The sequence below is a fragment of the Syngnathoides biaculeatus genome, chromosome 4 (genome assembly GCF_019802595.1).
Source record: "Syngnathoides biaculeatus isolate LvHL_M chromosome 4, ASM1980259v1, whole genome shotgun sequence".
Classification (NCBI taxonomy): domain Eukaryota; kingdom Metazoa; phylum Chordata; class Actinopteri; order Syngnathiformes; family Syngnathidae; genus Syngnathoides; species Syngnathoides biaculeatus.
Window position 1 is genome coordinate 30499045 of NC_084643.1, and position 25571 is coordinate 30524615.

The 25571-nt window shown below is 40.1% G+C and overlaps 1 protein-coding gene across 2 annotated transcripts in view; it reads left to right on the forward strand.

Moving 5' to 3' along the window:
* The window catches only part of LOC133499739 (phosphatidylethanolamine-binding protein 4), a 74712-nt gene that overhangs the window by 45714 nt on the left and 3427 nt on the right, over window positions 1–25571 (forward strand). For both annotated transcript variants that reach the window (XM_061818047.1, XM_061818046.1), the window contains 2 exons: window positions 17332–17377; window positions 17893–18009. In XM_061818047.1, the coding sequence (XP_061674031.1) occupies window positions 17332–17377; window positions 17893–18009 (163 nt within the window). The remainder of the gene's footprint in view (window positions 1–17331; window positions 17378–17892; window positions 18010–25571) is intronic.

The window sequence follows — 25571 nt, forward strand, 5'->3', positions numbered from 1 at the left end:
GCAGCAGTATGGCATTTTGAAAATTTGACAAAAAAATATTCAAACTGGATGCTTCAAGCTATTGAATGGACATGCCAGCTAAAGTTTACTGTCAAACTAAAACGAAAACTACACATTGTGACAACAGCCACATCACTGAACTCAGCTACCTTAATGTAACACATAATCGGGAATGTCATAGGGTAATGAATAGCATCTATTTGGTGATGTAATGCTTTAAAGAGAGGGTATTTGAACACACATGTTGCAGCAACACACATACACAGACACTATAATGTTCAAAGCCATATACAGTATGCCCTTGCCCATTCACGTTTCACCATTTGCAGCCCTTCATATATGTGGATTTTGCTGTTTTTTTTTTTTTCCCCCCATAATGTGCAATATTTTACCACAATAAGTTGCACTTAAGTCTTAAATTTTCTCCGGAATCGATGGAGCACCTTATATTGTGTACACACCAAGTTCCAATATCTGTAAACATTGTGTGACTACTCCAATGAAGTACAATTTAACATATGCACATCACATTATTAGCATGCATCCTAGTGTATGTTTCAGTGTACATGGAAGCTACCATATGATGGCGCTCACAAGGCAGTGAGGAAAAATTGCAATTTTACATTTGTAAGCAGAAGAAGCTTAGATTCCTCCACATACAGTCAGTGTAGGCAAGTCATGAGTCAACATGTTCACACTCGCTGTATCGCATCAAAACTAAAATTATCACACCACAGCAAACAGAAAATCATACCTAGCGAGTAATGAGTCGTGCTGCAAAGCATGTTGAGAGCACTCAAATCATGCTGGGAGTGTTCCCTCCAGGCTTTGCAGAAGTATGGAAAATGAATGGACGTAACTTGCATTAAGCTGGATGCGGTTTCAAAAAAATTTGAAGTTATCAGTCCACAGAGTCCGTTTGTCTCTAAATAGAGGAAGTTCAACATCGTAGCTCCTCTCAGGAGGAGAGCCCATCCTGTAAAGCTGTTTGGAAGAGTACAATGCGGAAAGTGTCGGCTAGAGACTGACAGAAATATCTGGCACATGGTAACGTTTCTGTCGACAAATATATAATAAGTAAAAAAAACAAAACAAAACTGGATGTCCCTGGAAGCTGCCCAAAAGAAAACAATGCTATAGGTTTAACATTTGTAAAAGAGTGCTTGTTCCAGTGTTAGTGGCAAACTACTGTGTGGACAGATGAAACCAAAGCTGAATTGTTTGGAAGGTAATGTAACACTGTTTTGCCCCCCCAAAAAAACACTGAAATATAAACTTTGTTCCAAATGTGAATTATGGTGGAGCGCGAATCACAGTTTCAGACTCTATTGCTACCTTAAGCCCTGGTCAGATTGTGATCGTCTTGCACAAAAACTCAAGATTAGTCTGTTACTTGAAATCATCTGTCTGCGAGTTGAAGCTCAACAGAGGATGAGTGATGCAACAGGACAGCAACCCAAAGGACAGAAGTAAATCAACAACTGATTGGAAGAAAGTGAACCTATTCCTTGACCTCAACCCGATTGAGATGTGGCATAGCCTCGAGAGAGGTTGACACCAGACTTCCCAAAAATATTGCTGAATTGAATCAGTTTTGTAAATGGAAATGGTACAAAATTCCTTCTATCGTGCAGGTCTGATCTGTAACTTCAGGAAATGCTTGGTTGACAATATTGCTGCTGAGAGGCTCATCTTATTTACAACACAATTTATTTCCCTTCTGCACTGTGATGTTGTGTACAGTAAAAACACGGATGCATAGTTTTTCTGGTATTAGTTTAAGGAAACGTAAAATAAAATCAGTTCCATGATTCTTCAAGATGGATGAAAAAATATTTCACATAAATTAGGTTACGGTACATTTTACGATATACGCTGCCTCAAATAAGAATAAATAATGAAGATGCATTTTGGCCTGATTGGCCATGCAAACAATTATGTACTTAGTTTCTTCCAGCAAATGCATTCCATGTGATTGTTTTTGCCGCACAGCAAAGCACCCAAAAAGACTAAAACCTTTCATTTCAGAAAAGGCCGCTATTGGTCACCATCAATAAAAGCATAAAAGCATTTATTTCCCACGTTCGTCAAATTAACAGCATACTCCATCTCCCATAGGACTTGCAAGGTTCATTAACCTTTCTGTGAAGTGGGACAGGTTTCCAGCAGTTACCATAACCTCTGTCTCGCGGCTGCCTCAATTATAATACAAGAATTAAGCATGCAGCCATTCAAAACAGTAATGCGGCCTCTTAAAATCCCTTTGTGCCGGCTCTCGCTTGTTAATGACTAAAGACACTGAATGAACTATGCGGATCAACAGCAGACAGAAACAAACGAAATGACTGCTCTTAACTGGAGAGACGAACTGACTTTACTCTGAATGCCGCAGCCACGTGATGGCCGCGTGTTTCAAACGTTAACGTTGATGAAATACTGAAAATGTTGCCGAAAGATCATTTAGATTCATGGAATACATAAAGGGCTGTATTAGAATGGCCACTGATAGCTAGAATAATGGAATTGTGTAATAATGTATTTCAAGTGAAACCTGAGTTTAAAACAACAATTAAAAAAAAAAAATTATATACACTAAACCGGAAACCAAATCCCAAGCTAATTGTAGCATTTGGTTTAAATATAAAACAATTGCTCATTCAGTGTGGTCATGGCATCTGAGGGATGGTTTGCAAGCATCAGTAGTTATTTCTGTTTTGGTTAGCAACAAGAGGTCAAATGGGCCATACAAAATACTATCCCTAGATAGTCTAAGATCATCTTTAAGATTACACTGGGAAATTTAGATTATAGCATGCGGTAACACACACTTTAATTTGTCATCCGAGCGACACTTTGTATGCGGTGATAGGAGCTTACTGTTTTGGTTACCAACAGAGTTCAAACTGGTTGCACATTTTACTATTTCCTGTTATCGTGAAAAAAAAATTGAGTAACTGTGATCTGAAGTAATTACAGTCAACCCCATTTTTTTTTCCTTGAAGGAAAACAAAGGCTTTTTTGTGAGAGCGCTTTGTTCAATGGCGGCATGGTGGCTCAGCTTGTAAAGCGTTAGCCTCACAGTTCTGAGGTCCCTGGTTCAATCTCGAACCCACCTGTATGAAGTTTGCATGTTCTCCCCATGACTGAGTGGGTTTTCTGCGGGCACTCCGGTTTCCTCCGACATCTAAAAAACATGCAACATTAATTGGACACTCTAAATTGCCCCTCAGTGTGATTGTGAGTGTGGCTGTTTGTCTCTGTGTCCTGCGACTGGCTGGCAACCAGTTCAGGGTGTACCCTGCTTCCTCCCCATTGACAGCTGGGATAGGGTCCACCCTTGTGAGGATAAGCGGCTAAGAAAATGAATGGATGGATGGGTTTGTTCAAATCAAATATTCAAGTCAAAGCCACTATTTGGCAGCATGTCTACCAAATCTCTGTCTGAAGTAGTTGTTTGATTTAAATGACTGAATTAACTGTGACTTTGGAGGACTCAATATCTTATTTTAGTGAATCTTTGTATGTAACAAAAGAATTCCAGAAAATGACAAAATCCCTGCATCTTGGCCCACCACCCATCCAAAGTCATAAGATTATACTGACCTTGGACAAACTTGAGTGGTCAATTACACGCCTGTTGATCACTTTCACTTTTAATTTCTTAATAATTACATTATCATCCTCCTCCTCCGACATCTTTTGGTCCTCTTCCTCCTCCCACGTACCTTAGTCTACAAGCTTAGTGTACTCATTTAATTTGTGTCACCATTCACACATACATATTAAACTTTAAATAATGGTTGAATTTTCACACCCACCACTGTCGACACGAGCATCAATCAAAATGCAGCGCATACTCATTTGTCAGTACGCCATTGACACTGTACTGTTCCCACAAAAAAAAAATCATTTAGGCCTTTTGCTGTTTTTGTAACAGCAAGACTAAAATGCATAGAGTTGAAAATGTGTCTAAAATTTGAAGTTTTTAACAATATGAAGGACAGCACTTATACAGCTTTATCCACCACAAATGCTTTCAACACAAACATCTTAAAATACTTTAAGCATATCTTAGCACCTGTCCAATTAATCGCTGTCAAGAAATGGGACCCTATCATACATACCTGAGGAAACAAAAACACTCACATAGTTGTCCCAATAAGAAATCTTGCTTGCTTCAAGCTGTTTGTCCCGCTCAGTTGAAGTATACTAGAAAACTGACACATGAAAACGAACTCAAACATTTAGACTTCAAAATAGTCAACCAAACCATGTACCAATAGTCTGCTAGCTTAATTTTAGCGTGGAATCGGGCCATAGAGGGGTTAATGGAAGTTGGGTTCAATGTTATGGTAGATAGAAACCTTCAAACAACTGCAGCACAAAACAGTACACAACACTACTCACAGACATAAATTCTCTCTTCTCTGTTAGTGTGATTATTCTGCCTGAATTAAACTGAAAGATAAATTTGGTCTCTCCCGATTTAACTATGAAATCTTGCCGTATGTCAGGAAAAAATTGGCAATACTACCCTATCGGTCACAGGGCTTTAGTTTGCCAACTCAAACACTCTCGGAGAGGCGGAACCAGAAAACGTCACCAGTCAACGGGACCAGATACACTAGCTACCATGGTGACGGCAACATATATGCTGTACCAATGTATTGTCGGGTGGGGGGAAAAAAGAACAAAATGAGAAAAACGTGTGGTGGTCATCAAATTCATGACCAAAATTCATAATCCATGACCAAATTATTGGTCATGGATTATGTCACACTACAAGAAATTTTGCCGTTCCCAACAAAACATGTCAGGCCTGATCTAAGAAATCTGCTATGATAATCGCCAATATCAGGGTTAAAATCCTATAGTCAGATTTAGGGATTGCTGGAGTTTGTCTCTTTTACAAGGTTTCTAATTTTTCTTCTTGTATTACACTGCATGTCTTCCAGCAGACCTCAGTGCTGCCCAGCATGTTTGGTCACAACATGGTCTTACACTGAAGGCAGGCAACTCTGAATTCAGATTTGCCTGTGGACTGTAAAAGCAATTTCAAATTACCTTGCGGGGATACGAAATATGAACCGTGATATTGCATGGTTTTAATGTATCTTGGAGAATGCAAAGAAACAAGGCAGAATGGGTAGAACTAAGACACTGAGTTCACCGAAACATCACCTGGACTCCAACAGCACTTTGCAGCAGTCATCTGTCACTCTACCGGAATGTTAATCGTCAGAAAAAATGCTCTTTCCTGTTTGAGGAAAGGCGGCTACTTCGTCTCTGTCCTTCACATTTATTCATTCATGGGTTTTGTGACATATAGGGATGTTCCGATACAACTTTTTCAGTTCTGATGTGATAGACATTGCAGTCTTGAGTAGTAGCTCATACTGAACTTGATTTAATACGATATCAGCATGAATCATATAAACCCCAATTGCAGTAAAGTTTTGACATCGTATAAAATACACATAAAAACAGAATACAATTATTTGCAAATCCTTTATAACCAATAATATCCAATCGAATGCACTACAAACACATGGGATGTAGAAACTGATGAGCGTATTTTGTACTTTAGCAAATATTCTCTCATACTGGAACAGGACCAGTCTAAAGTAGGGTTGTTGTGTGTTTTGACGTTAATTCCATTCAATTTCTCGCTGGTTTAATTTATTGTCCAATGAGCAAACGGAAAGGAAGACTGGTAGGAGTGGCGTGGTTAGCTGTTGTTACACTAGCTGTTAGCCTGTCACAAAAACTGTGCTTCCGCCTGCAACCAAACCGCCCCCACTTGCTCCTCTGTCAGGTTAAGATGCTAAGGGAGTCTGCTGCTTCGTAGACCGCCAAGTCTTCCCGCGAGCGTGGTATTTGGGAACTCAGTCACTCGATTGTAATTTCAGCTAGTGCTGACAAAGATATGGTAATTTACTGCAGATACGATTTTTGTTGTCGTAGGTGAAGAATTTTGTTCAAAAGTGATCTTTGCGGTTGACCACTGGTGAGTGGCGAACAGCACGCAGCAGAATGAAATGTTGCTTTTTTGTCAGTCCAGATTTTTTTATACATATCGAGCCATTCAGTGTGACTTTTTGTCCCCCGTATCGGGCCAATAATCATTGGTCCAATAATTAGCTTGCATCCCTACTGATAACACTTCTCCTACTGAGTATACATTTTCTACTCTGGTAACTCAACTTCTCAACCCTATACAAAATGCACCTTTGTATTTTGAGCATTTAGTGCACATTAGTGTAGCACGTCCCTGGTATGAGAAGGACAACTTTCCAGTCATTTTTGACTAATGAACAGAATAAACCAACAAAAAGGGTTTCAGTCGTGGTTGTCGTCTAAATGTACATTGTCTTCTTAAACGGTATCACTCTTACCCATTGACCAGGAACGCTACTTCATGCTGTTATTGCTGGTAGTCGTAGGCTGGTAGAGGCTAGGATTTTTGCAGTGCCACCCCCGTCAGTGGGAAGGCCTATGGTGGGGGTTGGGGGGGGGGGCATGTCAGTGTCTTGTTTACATGTTGCCCTGTTGGAGCGTCGTGTGGGCAGCTTTGTTCAGGCTCCAGGATTCCCTTCAAATGAGTCATTCTGGCCCCTCCAACTCCAAGCCACTGTTACCTTGGGAACTCGTGCTCGGGCTTCCCTCAGCAGGGCTAAAACGGAGCCTCATCAGCATCCATACTCTCATTAGCTTTTATGTTGTATGAGATTAGTTTTATCAGCATACTCTCATTTTTGGCCTAACAGGGCAGCACAGGCCAATCTGCTCTCTGAGGATTAGATGACCAGACCAGCACGGCCATTTTTCAAGGCACATTTGTAATGTATGCAAATGAGGCAAAATAGATGAGAGCGATAATGGGTTTGGGTGGCTAGTTTCTTAAACCAGTGATTTGAGTAATAATAGGCTTCGCTACTAATGAGCAGGAGCCAGAGACTATATAGGCCAGGGTATATCATGGTGTCAGGTGATGTCAGTGAAGGCTGGAGTTCGTTTAATAACTGGACAGTTTATGTTTCAGTCAGTTCATTACCAACGGCAAATGAGTTTCTTCACTCAAGCAATTAGTCCAATTGGCAATTGTTAAATGGGTTAATTTGTTGATGCAATGATGCAGATCTGGAATGACTCACCCGCTGATTTTCACCCTTGACTGGGGACAATTCACCCTGGTTAGCTGATCACCATTAGGCTGCTACCGTACCACATGAAAGGCAATTGGGTGCTTTTTCCAAAACTCTCCAGAAAAAGTGACAGCCAAGCTATAGGGGGATTTTTGTAGGAGTCCAACATTTGATAATCCTTCTAAAATCACCATGTTTTCACATTTATGGGTAATGAGTTTTATAAACATGTTTTTGTCATGCTTATCCAAACACACAGTACCTTTAGTTGTACCAGGCAATAAAAAATAAAACAAATTGTGGTCTATTTCCCCATGACTATGTCAAGTGTATTCATCAATTGGTGTTAAATAAATACCCAATCAAACCATTTATTGGACAAGATTTACCAGCTTGATGACACAGTTGGCTTGTTCAGAAAGTTGACTAAGAAATAAACATTGTAAAAATTCATAGGTGCCACAGGAGTTTTTTTTTTATTATCTTATGGAAGCTAGCACAAATCATACTTCCATATTAAAAACACGTGAACATTAAACTGCACTTCCAAATGAAACCTGGAATCTTTTGACCAAATTAATAACAACCTCGAGGCATTAATACTCAAGATAATCAAACGGGGAGCCTAATATGGTAGAGTGACATGACTCACAGCCTAACAAAGAGCAAATGAAGTTTTCACTCCAGGTAGCCTAGATTGTGTGGCAATTTAAACAATTATTTTGCATTGTTTTGGACATAAAAACAATGTCAGAATGCTCAACTGCGTCAAAATAAACTCAAACAGCTGGGGTACTCATTTGAAAATGGCTGGTAGTAAATGAGTTAAGTCATTAACAGCATGTCATTTTTAGGAATTCTGAGTTTCCTACATTATCTTGAGTCAAAATGACATTTGCAGATGTACGTATATATCCTAGTCTTTAAAAAACAAATATTAGATGAAATGGTTTTGGCAATTACCTTTTGATTGATTGAGACAAAAAAAAGGAGAGGGGCTCATTAGATCACGTAGGGACGCCATCGTTACAACTATTCCATGATATTGTGCGAAGCCACAACAGCAGTTCAGTTTTCAATGTACGCTCATCTTTATATATTTAGTCCTGCCACCCACGAGCAAAGCCTTGAGATACTGATAATGAATTATGAATTTTTGTTTGGATAAAGTTCCTGTAGAGAATGTATCCTTAAATTAACGTCAGGCCGATCCCGTTTCGGCTAGAATAATCATGGTGGTTACATCACACTCTGTGCTCCTCATCCGACACAGTCAATTGGCAGATAATTAAATCTCAAGTCCAACCTGAACTGTTCTATATTCAGTATTAACAGAAGTTTACACACAACGAGACTTAGCAACTTGGTGCAAAGTGTATGTAGAAGGTGAGCTTTCTTGTCAGTTTGAATTCACAATCAGCCTGCAAATGAATGAGCACTGAGGCGAAGGCGAAGGAGGTACAATCACAAGCACTTGGCTTCAGCGGAATTGGCGGGGTTGGCGGGAGGCGGGCTACAAGTCCAGCCTCAGAAATAGAGCTGTGAACACCATCTGTCATGCTCTCTCTCCCCGTCTGTTAGCCTGACTGCAAGCGAAAGAAAGAACGATGCGCTCTGAGCCGTGCATTAGACGGACGTGGGTGCTGATTATCGTAGGTGTGGGCTTGTGGGGTGTGCATGGGAGGGGGAGGCAAGAGGTGGATGCACGACGAGGTGCATGAGTAACTCGTGCTGACAAAGGGAAGCACTCACCCACACGAGAAGGAGGATTGTTGGACAAGCGGGTATTCCTGGTGAAACCGCACCCCTGCAACACCCCCCCCTCCCACACACACACACACACACACCCACACCCACCACCTTACCATGGACAACTCTCGTCCTGGCAAAAGTTATCATGACACTTTACTCAAGCCATTGCTCATCTTCCCTAAGAGTAGATATCACACGTGTACTATATCAAAACATTTTGAAGTGTTCTGCCTTGAGCTTCTATTTGCGCCTATTAGTCCCACCTCAATGTAATAAAAATGAACATCCAATTTAAGACTGTGTGGGGCATTGTTAATGGATAGATGCGTATTTGTTTGTTAGGAGCAAGTCATGATAAGAATGCTTTCGAACAATATGACTTGATCGAACCATACTTTTTCATATTTGAGTAATAATAATACCATCCGTTTTCTGAGCCGCTTATCCTCACTAGGGTTGCGGGAGTGCTGGAGCCTATCCCAGCTACCATCAGGCAGGAGGCAGCGTACACCCTGGACTGGGTGCCAGACAATTGCAGGGCGCACAGAAACAGTCGCACTCACAGTCACACCTCATCATAATTATTATGATTATTATTATTATTGTAGTTATGATTGAGTGAAGTCTAAATTCACAGTTTTCCCCATGGATATGCTTTGCCTGGCTTTCACTTGCGTGTTTGTGTCTCCTGCTGGGCTCACTTTTGTTTTCTTGAAGTGAAAATAATGTTACTTTGTCTTGATCTGATCTTGACTATTTAAGAATGTCTTTGCCTTGAAAAATGTCTTCTGCACAGAGGAAACTCAGAATGTGGTAATGACAACCATGGGATTCAGCCACTCTATGGATGCAAAAGGATTTCATTCAAGCATTAAAAAAAATTACTTTTAAAGTTTTGTAGGGCTGCAACGAACATTTATTTTATTAATTGATTGAGCTGTCTTTTTTTTTTCAGTTAACTTTTGAATCTACTGAGCCCATAAAGGGATGTGGGGGGTGGAGGGGGGAATAACTGTTGTCATTGTAATGAGTATATTTCTCATTGCTCTGTATGAATCTGATAGTTTTTACTTGTTTTTCCATCCTTGTATTTAAAAACAGTGCACTATTTCAATTTGGCAGTGCAGAAAATTTTAAAATTTGATTGTCACAATATCGGCAAAATTTTTTATCATTTTGTTCCAAAAATTACAGATTTATGCAATTGTCTTATCTGGATGCAATGTAAAGATAATCAGTCTGCTATCATAGAAAATCACAGAAATTTATTTACTGTGGAGAGACTTCAATTAGAAGGTTTTGGACAATTTTATGTTCAGCAAAGTCTCTAACCAATCTATCAAATATTCCTAATTGGTAAATACCATGTTATGATGAAACTTCTTGAATTAAAGATGAAAGTCTACATTTCAATCACATGGATTATCTCCAATCCACTCTTGTGGTGTATCAAGGCAAATTTGTAAAATGTATGCCATTAAGTTCCCTTGCCGTAGAAAATTCCATAAGAATGTTCCTCATTCTGAGTTTCAATCTTCAACCTCACGAGTGAAATGCTTATGTAATTGTTTATAGGCTATCAGTCATTTTAATCGTTCTATTTCCTGTATTTGTCAGTTTCTACCGCCTACACACGCTGTAACTCAAGTATTCCCTGATGAGAAGATGCAAGGGAGCGTCACATTGTGTTTTTCTTATTTTAGACCAATGTATGTTTTTCTAAAGGGATGAATCATGTTGAGGCGTTTTGGACAACGCAACACCTATTGAAATGATATCCATAAAGGTACAAATCAGAGAATCTTTCAAGGAGATATTGAAAGTGGTGCTGTGTTCACTGTATGAAATTACGTTTTGAAACTCGTAAGAGAACCGTTCCAAAATATTGTAATATAGTGGAACAATTCATTTATTTCTACGATCATCTTTCAAGTACCAGTATTTATTTTTACATAATGGTGCATTGAGACAGTTATTAAAGCAAAACAATTTCAACCAAGTATTGAAGATTAACATAGCATTTTTTGACTGATTTAATGTGACTTTAATTTATTTTTTCTATAAAAACTGAGAAGTGAATGATTTCTTCACAGTATTCTATTTCTTTTTATTTCTGATTTTGTGGGTTTTTGGAAGACCAAATTATCTACAATTAACAAATACTTGAAATTGTTTGAAATATGGGCCTTGAATCTGTTATCTATGAAAGTTTTACTTTGTGAATGTATTACAAAATTAACTTTTTCACGATATTCAATTTTTTTGTGGAAACAGTCAGTGTACTGCAATTTTCAACACTGGCAAGAGCTTTGTTTCATTGGCTAGGGCAGGGGTGTCAAACAAATTTTTTGTTGCGGGCCACATTGGCAACATTGAGAGACACGGCCTGTTTCCCTCAGAAGGACTGTGAAACCTAAAAATCTTAAACTGCCTCATCTTATTTACATCAATTTATGAAATAGTTTTGGAATCAGAAATCTAGTTCAATGGGTTTTTTTCAACGATTGTTCATGTTTTGTAACACAAAAATGGTTGTAATATGTCAACATCATCATTTATAGTATATGACAATTAGAAATTTTGGTACAGATTTTCACAAGAATCATGGAAGTTGACACACTAGATTTGCCTTTGCGGGCCACATAAAATCACGTGGAGGGCCGGATCTGGCCCCCAGGCCTTTAGTTTTACATCTGTGGGCTTGGGAGTAGTGGTCCTTCACATGAAAACAACTGAGAAATGCTAAACTACCATATAATGGAGATCAGTAACACTCAAAGTGTGGTACAAGTGATGTGTGGGTTTTCTATAGTGGTATGCGAAGAATCACCAAATTAAATGTTCCAACTATGCATAATGTACAGAAGTGTATTGCTGACACACCACAAAAAAAATTAAAAAAGTCCAGTAGGTATAACATGACAGGTTTAATATTATAATGTGGTCTCGCAGAGAAATCGTCGCCTCTTGTGCAACCCTGTGGTCACGCACATCCTTCCAATGTGGACTTGGTGACACAGAGCTGGCCTCTGTCGTATTTATTGTTACGTAATGGTAGTAACTTTAAGTCATAAGATGAAAACGTCTCCACATGGGACCTGAACCAAAAAAAATTCCTTGGTTTCAGTTTGCCAAATGCGGACGTCAAATTCATTACATTATTAACAGGATAACTTTTTACATTAGAACGTGAAATGTATCATCTTGTAACATGAAATGTATTAAACATGAAACCTAGCATGTCATAATGTGATTCTGAACCTTTTTTTTTTTTCTGGTGTGGCAGCAGTACGCTTCTGTAATTTTGCAACACAGGCTTAACTTTTTTTTTTTTTCAATGCAGTACAGTGCGTTTATTACGTAGAGTTCAGTTGTATTTAACGTTTAAGTACAATACATTTGTATTTTATATTTTGGAACTTTTTTTAATTAAACAAATTTAGGCACAGTTTTTATTTACTTATATCCATATCTATGGACAATTTAGTATTCCATTAAACTTCATGATACAGTATGGCTGTTTTGGGAATGTGGGAGGAAACCTACACAAACATAGGGAGAGTATGTAACTACTGTACCACACGGGAGGGCTTGGGTCAGGTTTAAAATCCATGACCTCACCGCTATGAGAACATAAATGTTAAATTGACCCAAAAAAATAACAGGTGCTACCACGAAGTGATGTCTACTATACTATGGCAATGACTAACAGCACCACTTACATCAACACACGTCGACTGTAGCGCAGACGCGGCATCTGTAAAGCTGATGTTTACTGTGGACTTAAAAAAGAAGTGATGCGCAAAGAGAAATAATAAAACCACAGAATGCCCAGCCTCCATTTTCCATCATGCCTTTCCATCATTATTTTTACTTTATATACAGTATATAAATACTTTCTATATCATGACAAGTTGTAACTTTTGACTTTTTGAATTTTTTTCCCTAAATAACATACACACATAGGTAATAGTTTATGACAACTTTTTTTCCCTTCTTTTATATCAAATAATTCAGGAAGAAGCTTTTAATCAATGGGCAGCCAGAATTTTATTTATTTATTTTTTTCATCTGCATCCAGCCCCCACAGTAGGGTCCCCTGAGGTGGGCCACCCACCATGTGAGAATGTCCTGTAGATGAGTGTGATCATCACTCCATGTTGAATGTCAGTGATCTATCATGACCATCCTAAGCATGATTTCTCTCTCTCTCCCCCCCCCCCCCCCTCCAAGTAACACTATAATGCATGGGTCTGCTGTTTTAACACGTATATAAGACTAGAATTATCGTGGCACGACGAAAGAGCGTTTTAAGACACGAGAAAAACTGCACGCCCAAATGTTGACTACCTGTTGCCAAGGCAACGGGCTCGCATCCTACAGGCCTCAGGACTCTCGCTAGTTCTAAATAAAGCTTTTTGTTCTCGCTGATCACTGGATGAAATGATGGAAATTCTCCCTGCAAAAAGGACTCTTCAGATATGCACCGGTTGTGGCAACGTGCAAATAATGGCGCTGTGCACTTGATATTTAGCATGCAACCTCCCAAACGGCAGCAAGGATTATCCACACAATGAATACACCACATCATGCAATAAATATTTTTTTTCGAAAAGCCCTCACTTGAGTAATCCTTAGTAAATCTTCTCTGTTGTATTATGATGTAGAACAAAGAGCAACCAACATTGATGTAATTCATGAATACATACATAATACTGGTTCAAAAAATGCATATCGTTGCAATAGTAAATATTTTGAAAGCAATTTTTAAGAGATTAATAGTCGTGAAATCTGCAAAATGTTTCACATTATAAGAAATGTACTGTTCTCAAAGGTTTCGGTTTTAGACTTAGTTTTCAAGGGAGTATTAGTGAGCACTTGAAAAAATATCTAGCACAAGAAAAAAAAAAAGATGTAATCTTATAATAGAAAATAGTCAACAGTATTTTGTTTGTGGAAATTTAAACAGAGTCCTCCCCTAAATTGACTGGGTTAGGCTTGAACTCAACTCCAACCTGAATGAGGACAAGCGCTATAGAATATGGCTGCATGGCTGAATTTCAAAATTCTTAGATGCTACCTGAACCGACCACACCTGTGCTGTCTTAATCTATTATTATTAGCACATATAAATAATGTATCCATAATATGAAATGTTGCCAAAAGAAGTAGCATCAGCCCTGATTCTGAATGTTTTAATATCCAGGTAAAAAACGTTTTTTTTATCTTGCTTTTTAAAACATTTCCACTTACTCTTACTTGTACTTTGTTTTAAATGCTATTTTGTTGTTGTTGTTGTTGTTTTCTTTTTAAATTTTTAATCACAAAACATTGAGTTGGTTTGTGTAAGAAATGTGCCATGTCGATAAATGTTTGAATTTTGTTTTTGTAGCATAATTCTGCCAAGTCATAGATCATTTTCAGAAAACCACAAAGGGAAAAAATCAATTTAGTATTTTTATGTTTATATGGTTAATGACGGGCAATTATGCTATTCGGTTACAATATTAATTATTATTCAATCAAAAGGCAGCATCTCAATTTTATTGAATTAACAAGTGGGTAATTGTACACCGTACCTATCATATTGTTTTTGTTGTTTTTTTAGATGTTTACAAAATCACTTCAAAGTGCTGATATTGGTTGCTGATTATTTTTTTTTTTAATGTATACTGAAGGATAATTTGTAAAAAAAATGACTGAATCTCAGGTTTCAAATTAAAGGCCAAATCTGTGGCCCATGTAAGCATGGCGCAGTTTTTCATTCAGTTCAAACCTTAGTACTCATCATAAAAATAACAACCAAATGTGTGGACAGTTGTGTGATATGATAAGGTGGTTTTTAGGGTTCTCACACAAAACATTTTCGGTAGGGGACAAAAAGCGTAACTGCTTTGCACCTTGTCACATGCCACTTTGGCACTTGTCTGCATTCTTCATGTCCTAACAAGAAGACAAAATGAAGCAAAGGTACACCGATCCACAGCCAATTGTTGGCATACCAGTACGCACGTAGCAATTCTTACGATTACAAGCGGCCCCCTGAAGGTAGCCAAACTACCATGTTGCTTGTGATGAAAACAAGTCTGACAGCACTGTTATTGCCCATCGCAGTTACGCAGACGACAAACCACTTCTTTATCCTTTCCCTCACTTGCATCCATCCGTTTTCCATCATCCTCATTCGGATCATGGGCGAGCCGGAGCCAAGTCCAATTGATTCTGAGCAAGAGGCAGGGTACACCCTGGATTGGTAGCCAGCCGATTGCAGAGAACGTAATACCCTATGATGAGTTTATTCTTGTAGTGCTACACTCTTCCCCCCACCCCCTAACAAAAAACAAACAACCACCAAAAGAATAAACATGAGTTGTGGAATATACTTTTTTGATTCCCCCTATTGTCATTTGACTCTTGAGCCAAAAACATTTGGGGACCCCATTCTCTGACCTTAAAAGACTTTGGTTTCCCTGCGTGCCCTTTGTGGCCTTTCACTGTGTTGCATCACAATACCATAGTCACCCTGCGGGGGGAGCCTGCGCGTGCAGAAACAGGCGACACGGGCAGGTGCTGCTGAGACTGCTGAGACGAGATACTCCATGATGCTGACGGGGACTTCCATGTTTACTTCAAGTGGTTTTCGGGCCATTTCACAGACAACATGTTTAGTCCTTTTCCTCCCACTCGAGGATGCGAGCGTCTCGTAGCGAGCAGCCAAGTATATTAAATAAACGTTCCTGTGAGCAATTTGCATGGCGTACAGCATCTGTGCGCTGGCCCAGGATGAGGGAGTTGAACTTGACATGTGCATAATGATTTTGCGGCTGCACATGACATCTGATGAAGATGCAACCTGCTGTTCCAAACACATTTATTTTCACTTAAATGAATTCATTAGGCTCGGGAGTTAATTTACACTATATACAGTACTGTGCAAAAGTCTAGGATACCCATTTGATTTGGTATAAGTCTACACACCCTTTGCAAAATCCATGTTTTTGTCATATAGAAAAATGACAAATGATTTCATACTTTGTCTGCCATTTATGTGACCTAAAACCTCCAATTGTAGTATTGTAGATTGTATCTTGGGGCTTTATTTCTTTACTAGGTCAAAATGGAGGGAATTATGGGTAATTCAAAATAGCAGTCAGTGTTAGCACAAAAAGGAAAGGAGGAAAAGCCTCCTTAAAAAGCTGCACTTTATTATGGGTTTTTAAATGCTGGCAGGTGCTTTGGGATCTCATCCATCCATTTTCTTTGCTGCTTATCCTCACAAGGGTCGCGGACAGCGCTGGAGCCTATCCCGGCTGTTAACGTGCAGGAGGCAGGGTACACCCTAAACTGGTTGCCAGCCAATCGCAGGGCACATGGAGACAGTCGCACTCACAATCACACCTAGGGGCAATTTAGAGTGTTCAATTAATGTTGTTAATTAACTGTTTTTGGGATGTGGGAGAAAACCGGAGTGCCCGCAAAAAACCCATGCAGGCACGGGGAAAACAAGCAAACTCCACACAGGCGGGGCCGGTATCGAACCCGCGTCCTCCGAACTGTGAGGCCAACACTTAACCAGCTGCCGATTGGGACTCTTATTTAACACAATTTTGAAAGCCACTGGTTAATTCTGTACAGCCACATTCTAGTCTAGGATCAGCAGACCAAAAAGATTTTGGGGGGGTACAAGTTACCGATCCCATTAATGTTGGAAAACGTTTTGAAATGGTTAACCCTGATTTAATTTTTTTAATCACAAAAACATGCAATTTCAGTAGGCGGGTGTTATATGACCACCTTTTATTAAAAGTCAAAGCAATTCAAGAGATTTATATTTTGGTTTTGTTTGTCCATTTGAGTAACGTCATACTTCCGTCTTAGTGGCGGATGACGACCAGAGGAGAGGTGGCAATAGGGTATATGCACTATGAACTTCCATATTAGCCAAAATAGGTCAAAGTACTTCAACGAGCACAGGTAAATGACAGACCTCTACAGCAATTGACTGGGACAAAGTACTTGTAGGAACTTTGAAGGTCTCCATTGTCTTTTGTTTAACACAAGTTGTCACCACAAAGGCATCAAATATGTCCATTGTTTGAGCTGTGTTTCAAAAGATATCGAAGTCTGTGAAAAAGGGCCTTTATAAAAACTAAGAAAACTTTTACAAATTGTCATTCCTATTTCTTCATGATGTTCTTGGCCTTTTTTTTTTTCATCTGTCATAATGTGAATGATTGTTTTTGTAATTGTCCTAGATATGTCAAAAGCATTGTGTTCTAAGTGCGCAGGTCTGTTATATAAATTACGGATTAGTTTTCCACTTCAGTTACTGATACAAAATTCACGAGTACTTTTTCCGGTTGCTTGACAGCAGAAGCACTGTTTATTTGTTTTGTCTTTTGCCATAATATTCTAACTTTGTTTATTTTAAAAGGGAAGTTCACTGAGGAATGGAGTTTTACAGGGGCTTACCATCACTGGTAAGTCTTTTTTGCAGCGTTCCTGGAGTGTGTGTGTGGGAGGGGGGATATCTATAAATGTCAAAAAGGAAATGTGTAATGATAAAACTGGAATAGAAAATGTAACCTACTGTAACAGAGGTTACAATATTACAAGTAGGACATGTAATTACTTGCATTTTGATTGCATACACAAATGAATTTTAGATGTAATGTAACTAGCCTATAGTTGAAAGTGCACAGGCTAATTGCAAGGAAATTAATAGACTGATCATTCATCGTCTTCCTGTAAAGCAACAGGGGGCATTCCAGATGGAAGAATTTAACAACATATATGTGTGTGTATTCTATACCTACATACATAAATATAAATATTTTTTGTTTTCATTGTCTAGATTTTCAGTGACAATTGTGCAGTTTGATCTTATACTTGCATCATTGCTATAATCTCATTTATCACCGTGTGTGACTGCATTCATCAGCCTTCGCTCCACTAATTCCTTTGTTTTTGTGTTCTCCCCTCCACCCAACTGCAGACTATCGTCCTCCAACTCCACCACAGGCCTCTGGTCTCCACCGCTACCAGTTCCTGTTGTACGACCAGCCATCCGACATGGCGGTGTCGCTCGCCCAGCGGGAGTCATCGGCACGAGGTAATGACTCCGAGGTCACCGTCCCGCTGACCTCTGGGGCTCATCTATCATACGAGGGCTAATCAACACAACTGCCAACAGTTTGTTGTTGAATCAGCAATAAAGGCAACCACAGCAGGTTTGAAACATAACATTAGATTTTTTTTTTTGTGCTGTTATACTGGAAATCATATTGGTTGTCTTTAGGTGCCACTGCGGGAAGTATTTGTACTTGTTAAAAAAAAACTGCCGTTGGTTTACTCCCCGAGTTTGCTGAAAAATCTCCAAGGTTACTTGTTACACACCATTTAATGTTCCACTAATATTTCATTAGTATTTTGCATAATCTATTTATAAATATACAGTGACATCCCCCAAGAGTGGTACAATATGAAGCGCAAATGAAATTTGTAAGGAAAACGTCAGTTCAACAAATCTAATGAAGCCTCAGCTCAGTCTAAATGATTGTGTTTTAATGTGTAGCGGCGCATTATGTATTCAATTCAGTATATGTACAAAACCTGTATACCACAATCATGAATGTCACTGGCTAGGATCGGATTAGGCTATTTACATGTAAAATGTTTATACTTACGAAATTTTCACGTTATGAAACGACTTCCGGAACGGATTAATTTTGTAAGTAGCGGTACCGCTCTATCTTATAAGGGTGAATAGTTTTTTTTGTTTGTTTGTTTTTTTTTTTGGGTTCCTTAAAACTGTGCTTAACTTCAAACTTGTATGATACAATTGTATTTTAAAAAATCTTAAAATGATTTCCTCTGGAGGGAAAAAAATAATTTTTTAACTTGGACCAACTTGAAAGTTAATGATGAGCATCATCACGCGCGTGTGAGTGTGTGTGTCAAAAGTTCCCCTTGTTTGTTTGAGAGCGAGCTGTTGTTGAGCTTCTTGTACTTATTGGACCCGAAAGGCTCCCAAAAAGAAAGGTATGTGTGGCAGGATGAGCACAACCATCCGAGGAGGCGTGGCTGGCTGTCTGTTCTGGTCGGGTTCCGGCCGATGATTTGAAGTGCAATGGAGGGCGGTTTGAGTCATGAACGAGTACAGCTGCCACTCTCTGCTGTTTTGGAGCTTTGACACCTACGTCACTAATCAATGCAGGCACCCTGTTTGATGTGAAGGATTTGAAGTTGCGCAAAAGCTTGAAATGGATTGTTCAAGTATTCATGATGTCAAATGTGGTTAAACCAGAGAAGTCTTGGCATGAATAATAGCCTGCTATTTAGAATATTTTAGGATTTGTGTGCAAACGGAATATATATTTTGTGCCATCAGCTCCACTACTCCCCCCCTTCCCTTAGAATAATAGAGCGACTAGACCCACCCATATTTGCTTCTCTGAATTGCTTTAATTCAGTTGAATTACTTCCTCTCTTATGCAAACTCTTCTTGCCGTTAAAAAGAAATCTAATTAAAATAATTCAACAGTTGCATCATGAAGCATTTTCTTTGGTGGGTCAGTTCTTGAAAGGATCTTTGTCCCTGGTATTGTTTTGTTTTTTTTCCCCAAAGGATTTTTTAAGGACAAAAGTCTTAATTCTTTTTTTCCAAAATCCAACATAAAATAGTGTAACCTGTCAAAAAGTTAAATAATTAATTTGGGATCGGCATAATTGATTCATTCATGATTAATAATTTAGTCAATTGCATGGATTTGACTCCATTATTTCACTGGAACCAGCCGAGTTGGTGTTGATTTTATTAAAAAAAAAAAATGTGATTGAAAAATTGGTCAAGGATATTTATTTGCTCAAATGCCTTATTAAAATTTTCTTTTAAGCTAACCTCATCAGGACCTTTTTGTTTAACAGCTTTTACTGAACATGTTGGACAATGTGACAGTCCATCAAACAGACCCACATCCCTTTTGGGGATAAGCAGTATGGAAAATAGATGGAACCATTTTAACGGAGGATGCCATGGACTTGGGGTAAAGAGGTGGGGTAGAACGTGGACACGGTACTTGCAGAAAATCCAAACAAGCACAAGTAGAACATGGTAGATCTGGATAGCGTTGGCCTCACAGTTCTGAGGACCCGGGTTCAATGCCAGCCCTCCTTGTGCGGAGTTTGCATGTTCTCCCCGTGCATGTGTGGGTTTCCTCCGGGCACTCCGGTTTCCTCCCACACTCCAAAATTGCCCCTAGGTGTGATTGTGAGTGCGGCTGTTTGTCTCGTTCTGCCCTGCAATTGGCTGGCAACCAGTTCAGGGTGTACCCTGCCTCCTGCCCCTTGACAGCTGGGATAGGCTCCAGCACTCCCAGGGACCCTTGTGAGGATAAGCGGGTAGGAAAATGGATGGAGGGATCTGCTAACCCCACCGCAGTGTCTCTTTTGGGGGGAGGGCATATTTGATGATAAAGTATTAAGAACGTTGTTGCCTGGGGGATTGTACAATAGCGTGGAGGATGTAGCTCAACTTCACCTTCTTATTTAAACTGAAAACTATTTGAGACCGAATAGTCAACAAAGTACCGCATGCTATTTTGCATCAACTGGTTCAAGATGCAGTTACTGGAGTTCTAGTCTTACAGCAACAAATAATGGGAATTTTTATGTAAATCAGCACACCACAGCATTACTAACCTACATTAACGCAGTAGTAAAGTCATTAACACAAATATTTAGATATTAATTTTTATTGTTGTACTGCTGTTTTTTATAACCATCAAACCGTGTCAGTATCATCAGGAACCGAGGACCACTGTAGTCAATGAATAGATTATGGCCAACCCTAGTTGTCTATGCATCCATTTGTAGTCGGCGGATTTTTGTCTAGCTTCAGCGACGCACCTGCTCCCATTGGACTGGCCTCCACTTGGCTTTGACGAGGTTATCCCCTCCAGACACACACAAGCGGAGGGAATCCCATGTCTCCCCACCTCCTCCGTTAAGTATGTTCACTTATTAGCGTCTGTCCTCCCTCCCATGTGCAGTGACACAGAGAGCATTTGTCAGGCCCGTGACATTAATTGATGTGATTTACAATGGGAGAGCATTTAGTCGTGGGTGGGAGACTTCTAATGATCGTTTTCCACTTCCAGCAGCGCAGTCATTGACTCAATTTGATTGCAAATTTGTTGTTCCTTTTTCTTTTCATCTGGGGCCGCATCTTTAGTAATACGGGGGTCGGGGTGGGGCGTGCCGCCATGTGAGGAATGGTGGGAGTCTTCTGTGTCTCCTGCGTTCAAGTTATGAATGTGGGTCAGTGACCTGACAGGGGCAGTTGGCTTGCAAAGATCTGTAATGAGAGGCAGGATGCGCTCTTGGCTGTGGGCACCGGGAAGTGATCATAGGGAATCCCCCCCACCCCCCGTGCCAGGGTGGGGGGGCGGCCATTGGGCACTCGTGATGCTTGTTAGCCACTTGGCAAGCGCTCAATATGTCGTGCCACTGACTTTGTGAAGGATGTAATGCCAAGAGGCGCTGGGGGGGGGGGGGCATCAGCATCACTGGCCAATAGCGAAGGTTGAAAATGACAATCATCCCAGTTCCTTGACAACCAAGTCTGAACCTGATGATCACAAGGGGTGAATGAGTGGATCACAGCGCTGTTGCTGCATGGTGTTGCTCATCTTGCCTTCTCAAGCCCACACTGCCAGCTCAGCACACTCCACAGTAATTGAAGCCATTTGCAATGTTGCAGTGTGGTAATGGGCAGATCCATGTCTACCACCCACCCACAGCCTCTACCATTAATCAGAGCGCTGTGCAGTCACACAGCGAGGATTTTGGCTTTTACAGCAGCCAGGAGGCGACGCTCTTAAAGAACACTTTGAAATTTTGGCTTCTTCCTTTTTTTTTTTTTGTAATGCATATACTTGTCGAAGTTTTACTCATTCATCATACTTGTATAATATTCACCACTCAAATCAAGCAATTTAGTTAAATGAAACCACACAAAATTGACAGATTAATAATTGAATGATTCAGTCCTGAAAACCAACATTCGGAGTTGCTTCCCTTTACTTGCGGTTTGACAGAAGACATCAAACTGGTCAGCTGATTCTGACGTCACTCTCTTCTGATTTTGCATTTGGTGGCCAAAATTAGTGTAACAAATTTTGCTTTGAGCCCTCACTGGAGAATTAATCTACACTTGCACGATTTCAGATTTCTTATCAAATAAATTTAAAAAAAAAAACAACTTGACATTCTCTGAGGTATTAATTTAACCATGTGACATGAACTGTATTACCTGGATATCATCCATCCATTCTCAACACCATGCTAATCATGTTCAGAGTCACGCGGTACCTAACCCAGCTGATTTCAGGCTAAGGGCTAACCACACGATAAACTGGTCACTAGTCAGTTGCAGGGCACATAGTGCAAAGACACGGACATCCATTTGCGGTCATATTCACACCGTTATTAAGTGGGAATTGAACCGACACTGCCTGCAGCAAGGTCAGGTAAATGTACCACCACCCCATCAATGACAATCAAGTACCAGATTTCCCAAATAATGCTCATCGATAAGAATCCACTCCTTTCAGAAACGTTTTTTATTAACCCTCTCTAGACCAAATAAAATTTTGCAGAAAGAAAAATCCGATACTTTCAGAAAATGATACTCTGGATTTAAAATTTTCAATTATATTAATTAAACCTGTTGCAAATTTTCAACCCCTGCCCGGAAAGGGTTAACGCCGATCTCAGCATTGATGCCATTGTTTATCCAGAAACATAAAAAAGGGCTCCAGGCATCTCTAATGTGAGGGCTCCACAATGTTGTGTGCATCGATGTTACAAGAAGCTAGATGACTTTTCTTCATCTCTCAGAGGCAGTGCTTGACAAGAAAATTATAAAGTATTGAACAATAAACGTTTCCCCCACCCACCCAATAGATGTCCCAGCCGCTATTTGAGAAATGTGGTGGTGTATCTCTGCTCCAGTGAAGATTTGGGGGGGCTGCTTTTTGGGGCAAAATGGGGGCACCACCCTCATTCTGCTATTTCCCAAGGGTCATCCACACCATAGTTAGACAGAGAAACAGGATGAAGACAAAGGCGCAAGCACAAAGACGCTAACATCACCTTCATGTGCCGCACTATCTGTCCTTTCCACGAGTGACTAGATGGGAGCGGTGGAAACATGTTCCCTGCACTCCAAATACATGGCGGCCTATTTTAAGGTCACTTGTACCAGCAAGTGCGATAGCACGAGATACTGAGAGTTTGGATGGATAGGCAAGCTTTAGGCAGGATTATACGCATCTGTCATTCCAGAGCGATCTTCACTGTGACCCCCCCCCCCAACCCTCAAAGATGAGAGCGCAGACAAGTCTGTGTTTATGCATGTCAATAGTTTCAAATCTACAACTTGACTCATGAACTATATCCTGACAGATACTGTGGAGTACACTTGCTGTCCCTCCACCCTGATATTGTCTTCAGAGGATGAGGGACCTTGTTCCACACATGCAGGGGGTGGGAGGATTTAGGCATCTGCGGGGGTGGTGCATTATCTCCCACGGACGCACGCATTTAGAGGCCTTGCCCCTTCTTTCAGGGAGGTCGCTGGACTCCATTGCCCTTACATGATGATCAGAGCCCTTTCTGTCAGCTCATCTTATTTATGGAGACCGACAGAACGGTCATTTTTATCCCTTCTTATCCAGCTGAGCTCACAACCTGTGTTAATGGAGTTGTAATTTGCTGACATGATCACAGTTCAAGTAGAGACAGGCATAATAATAGATTGCTCTTAATATAGACACTGGAGAGTTCACTGAAGATATGCAAAATCTTGCTACATCCACACTATTTAACGCTTGAGTTTATTTTTTTCTGCTCAATATGATGCTGGCATGGGGGAGAATTTCAGAACATTAAGACACACACACCCCTTTCACAGTTATTGTAAAGGCAGTCGTTTTTGTACATTTTTCCCCCCTGTAGCTGTACTGTATAAACTGCACCAACACGGAATTAGGAAACAAACAAAGCCAACCTGGCCATTTTGCGTCTTCAGCTACTTATAAAGTCTCCAACCTGTGTGAAAGGATTCTGCAATGCCAGGAGAGGGATGCGTAGTTAAATATCGGGCACTCACTTCTACTACCCTTGTGTGTTGAAAGCAATTGTGGCTGCCGGACAAGTATTTTATACAGTATGCATATACTGCACGCAGTCACTCGCATTTGACATATGCGATCACGCCCGCGTTCCATCGCACTTGGAAATTCTGCACAGTCAAGCACGAAAAATTTTGCGGGCGAAATTTGTTACGAGTAGAAAAAATATTGAAAGACATCGCTTGTTTTGGGTAGTCTTGACATTAATTTACCTGTTTATTTCATAAACTTTGGTAACAGAACAAGCCTGATCCTAAACGATCAGTATTCACCCGGAAACAGGAAATGCGAGTTAACCGTACTGGGCATGTTGGGAAGAGATGCCATTAGCACATGTTCCAAGCTGCTTCACATACTGCGAGCACATTTACGTCCAAAGTCATCAACATAATGAGCCATGTCAAAGGAGATTCAGTTACACCAGGGGTGCTCAATGCGTTGATCGTGGGGCAATTTTAGTTGATCGTGTGAGGGCGTGCCCAAAACAAAAAAAGACGTGACACTATCATCCACCTCGTCGCTTGATTCAGGTGTGGCCAATACGTCGAGCGCTCGCACATAGAGGCGAGTTCTCGCAAGCCGAGCTCCTATTTACGGCAGTCGCGGCGATGCACACGTGCACCCACAACCCAACCGGTCGATCGCGAGAGGCTGGCTGCTTGAAAAGTAGATCTTGTGGGGGGAAAAATCTGGGCATCCCGAGGTTACATTGAAAACATTTCTGGGATATAACACAGGTGATGTTTCAGTGTCCAACTATATTAATTATGAGAGTGTAATTTACTTTGAATTGATCTAAGTTCTAACATTAGACTAGTCTGTCCATATATCTAAATGCGAACAGTCATTTTCTCCCGTGGTAACGTGTTACAGTATCTTGAAGTTGAAAACTTTTCCCCTCTACATGCTTTAGGAAGATATAGATCATCTATTGCTAGCTTTCATCAATGGATTGACAATAGATAGCGCCGTAAATTATGCGAGATTTTAACAATACGTCATGATGAAATGAAATGATTTGATTATATGAATATTTAGTTTAGAAATTGAATGTCTACGTACATTTTTCAAATGTGAGTGACTGCTGTGCATACGCTAATGTCGACCACATCAATCATCTTATTTTCACTTTTTCCAGGATGCTGTGTTGCTGTGCGAGAGTGCGCACAATTGCTGAAATTTCAGATCTATTGTTCTACTGGTCTCTTGAGTCAATCAAGGAAATGTAGTCGAACACCCATCCCTTGTTTCAAACATTCAACAACACACCAGGGAAGACAAATAACATCGTAATAAAGTTGATAATGACTTTCTATATGGGCGATAATACTTAATCACAGCTATGCGTTGGACATGCCTCAAATACGAATGGATGGTTGAGTTTGAATCTTTCCCAGATGTCTTTTGTGATGCCGGCGGATGTGAACCGTGTCTCTTGATGGTGAAAACAGCCCCAAATGGCTGAGGCAACAAAGACTTT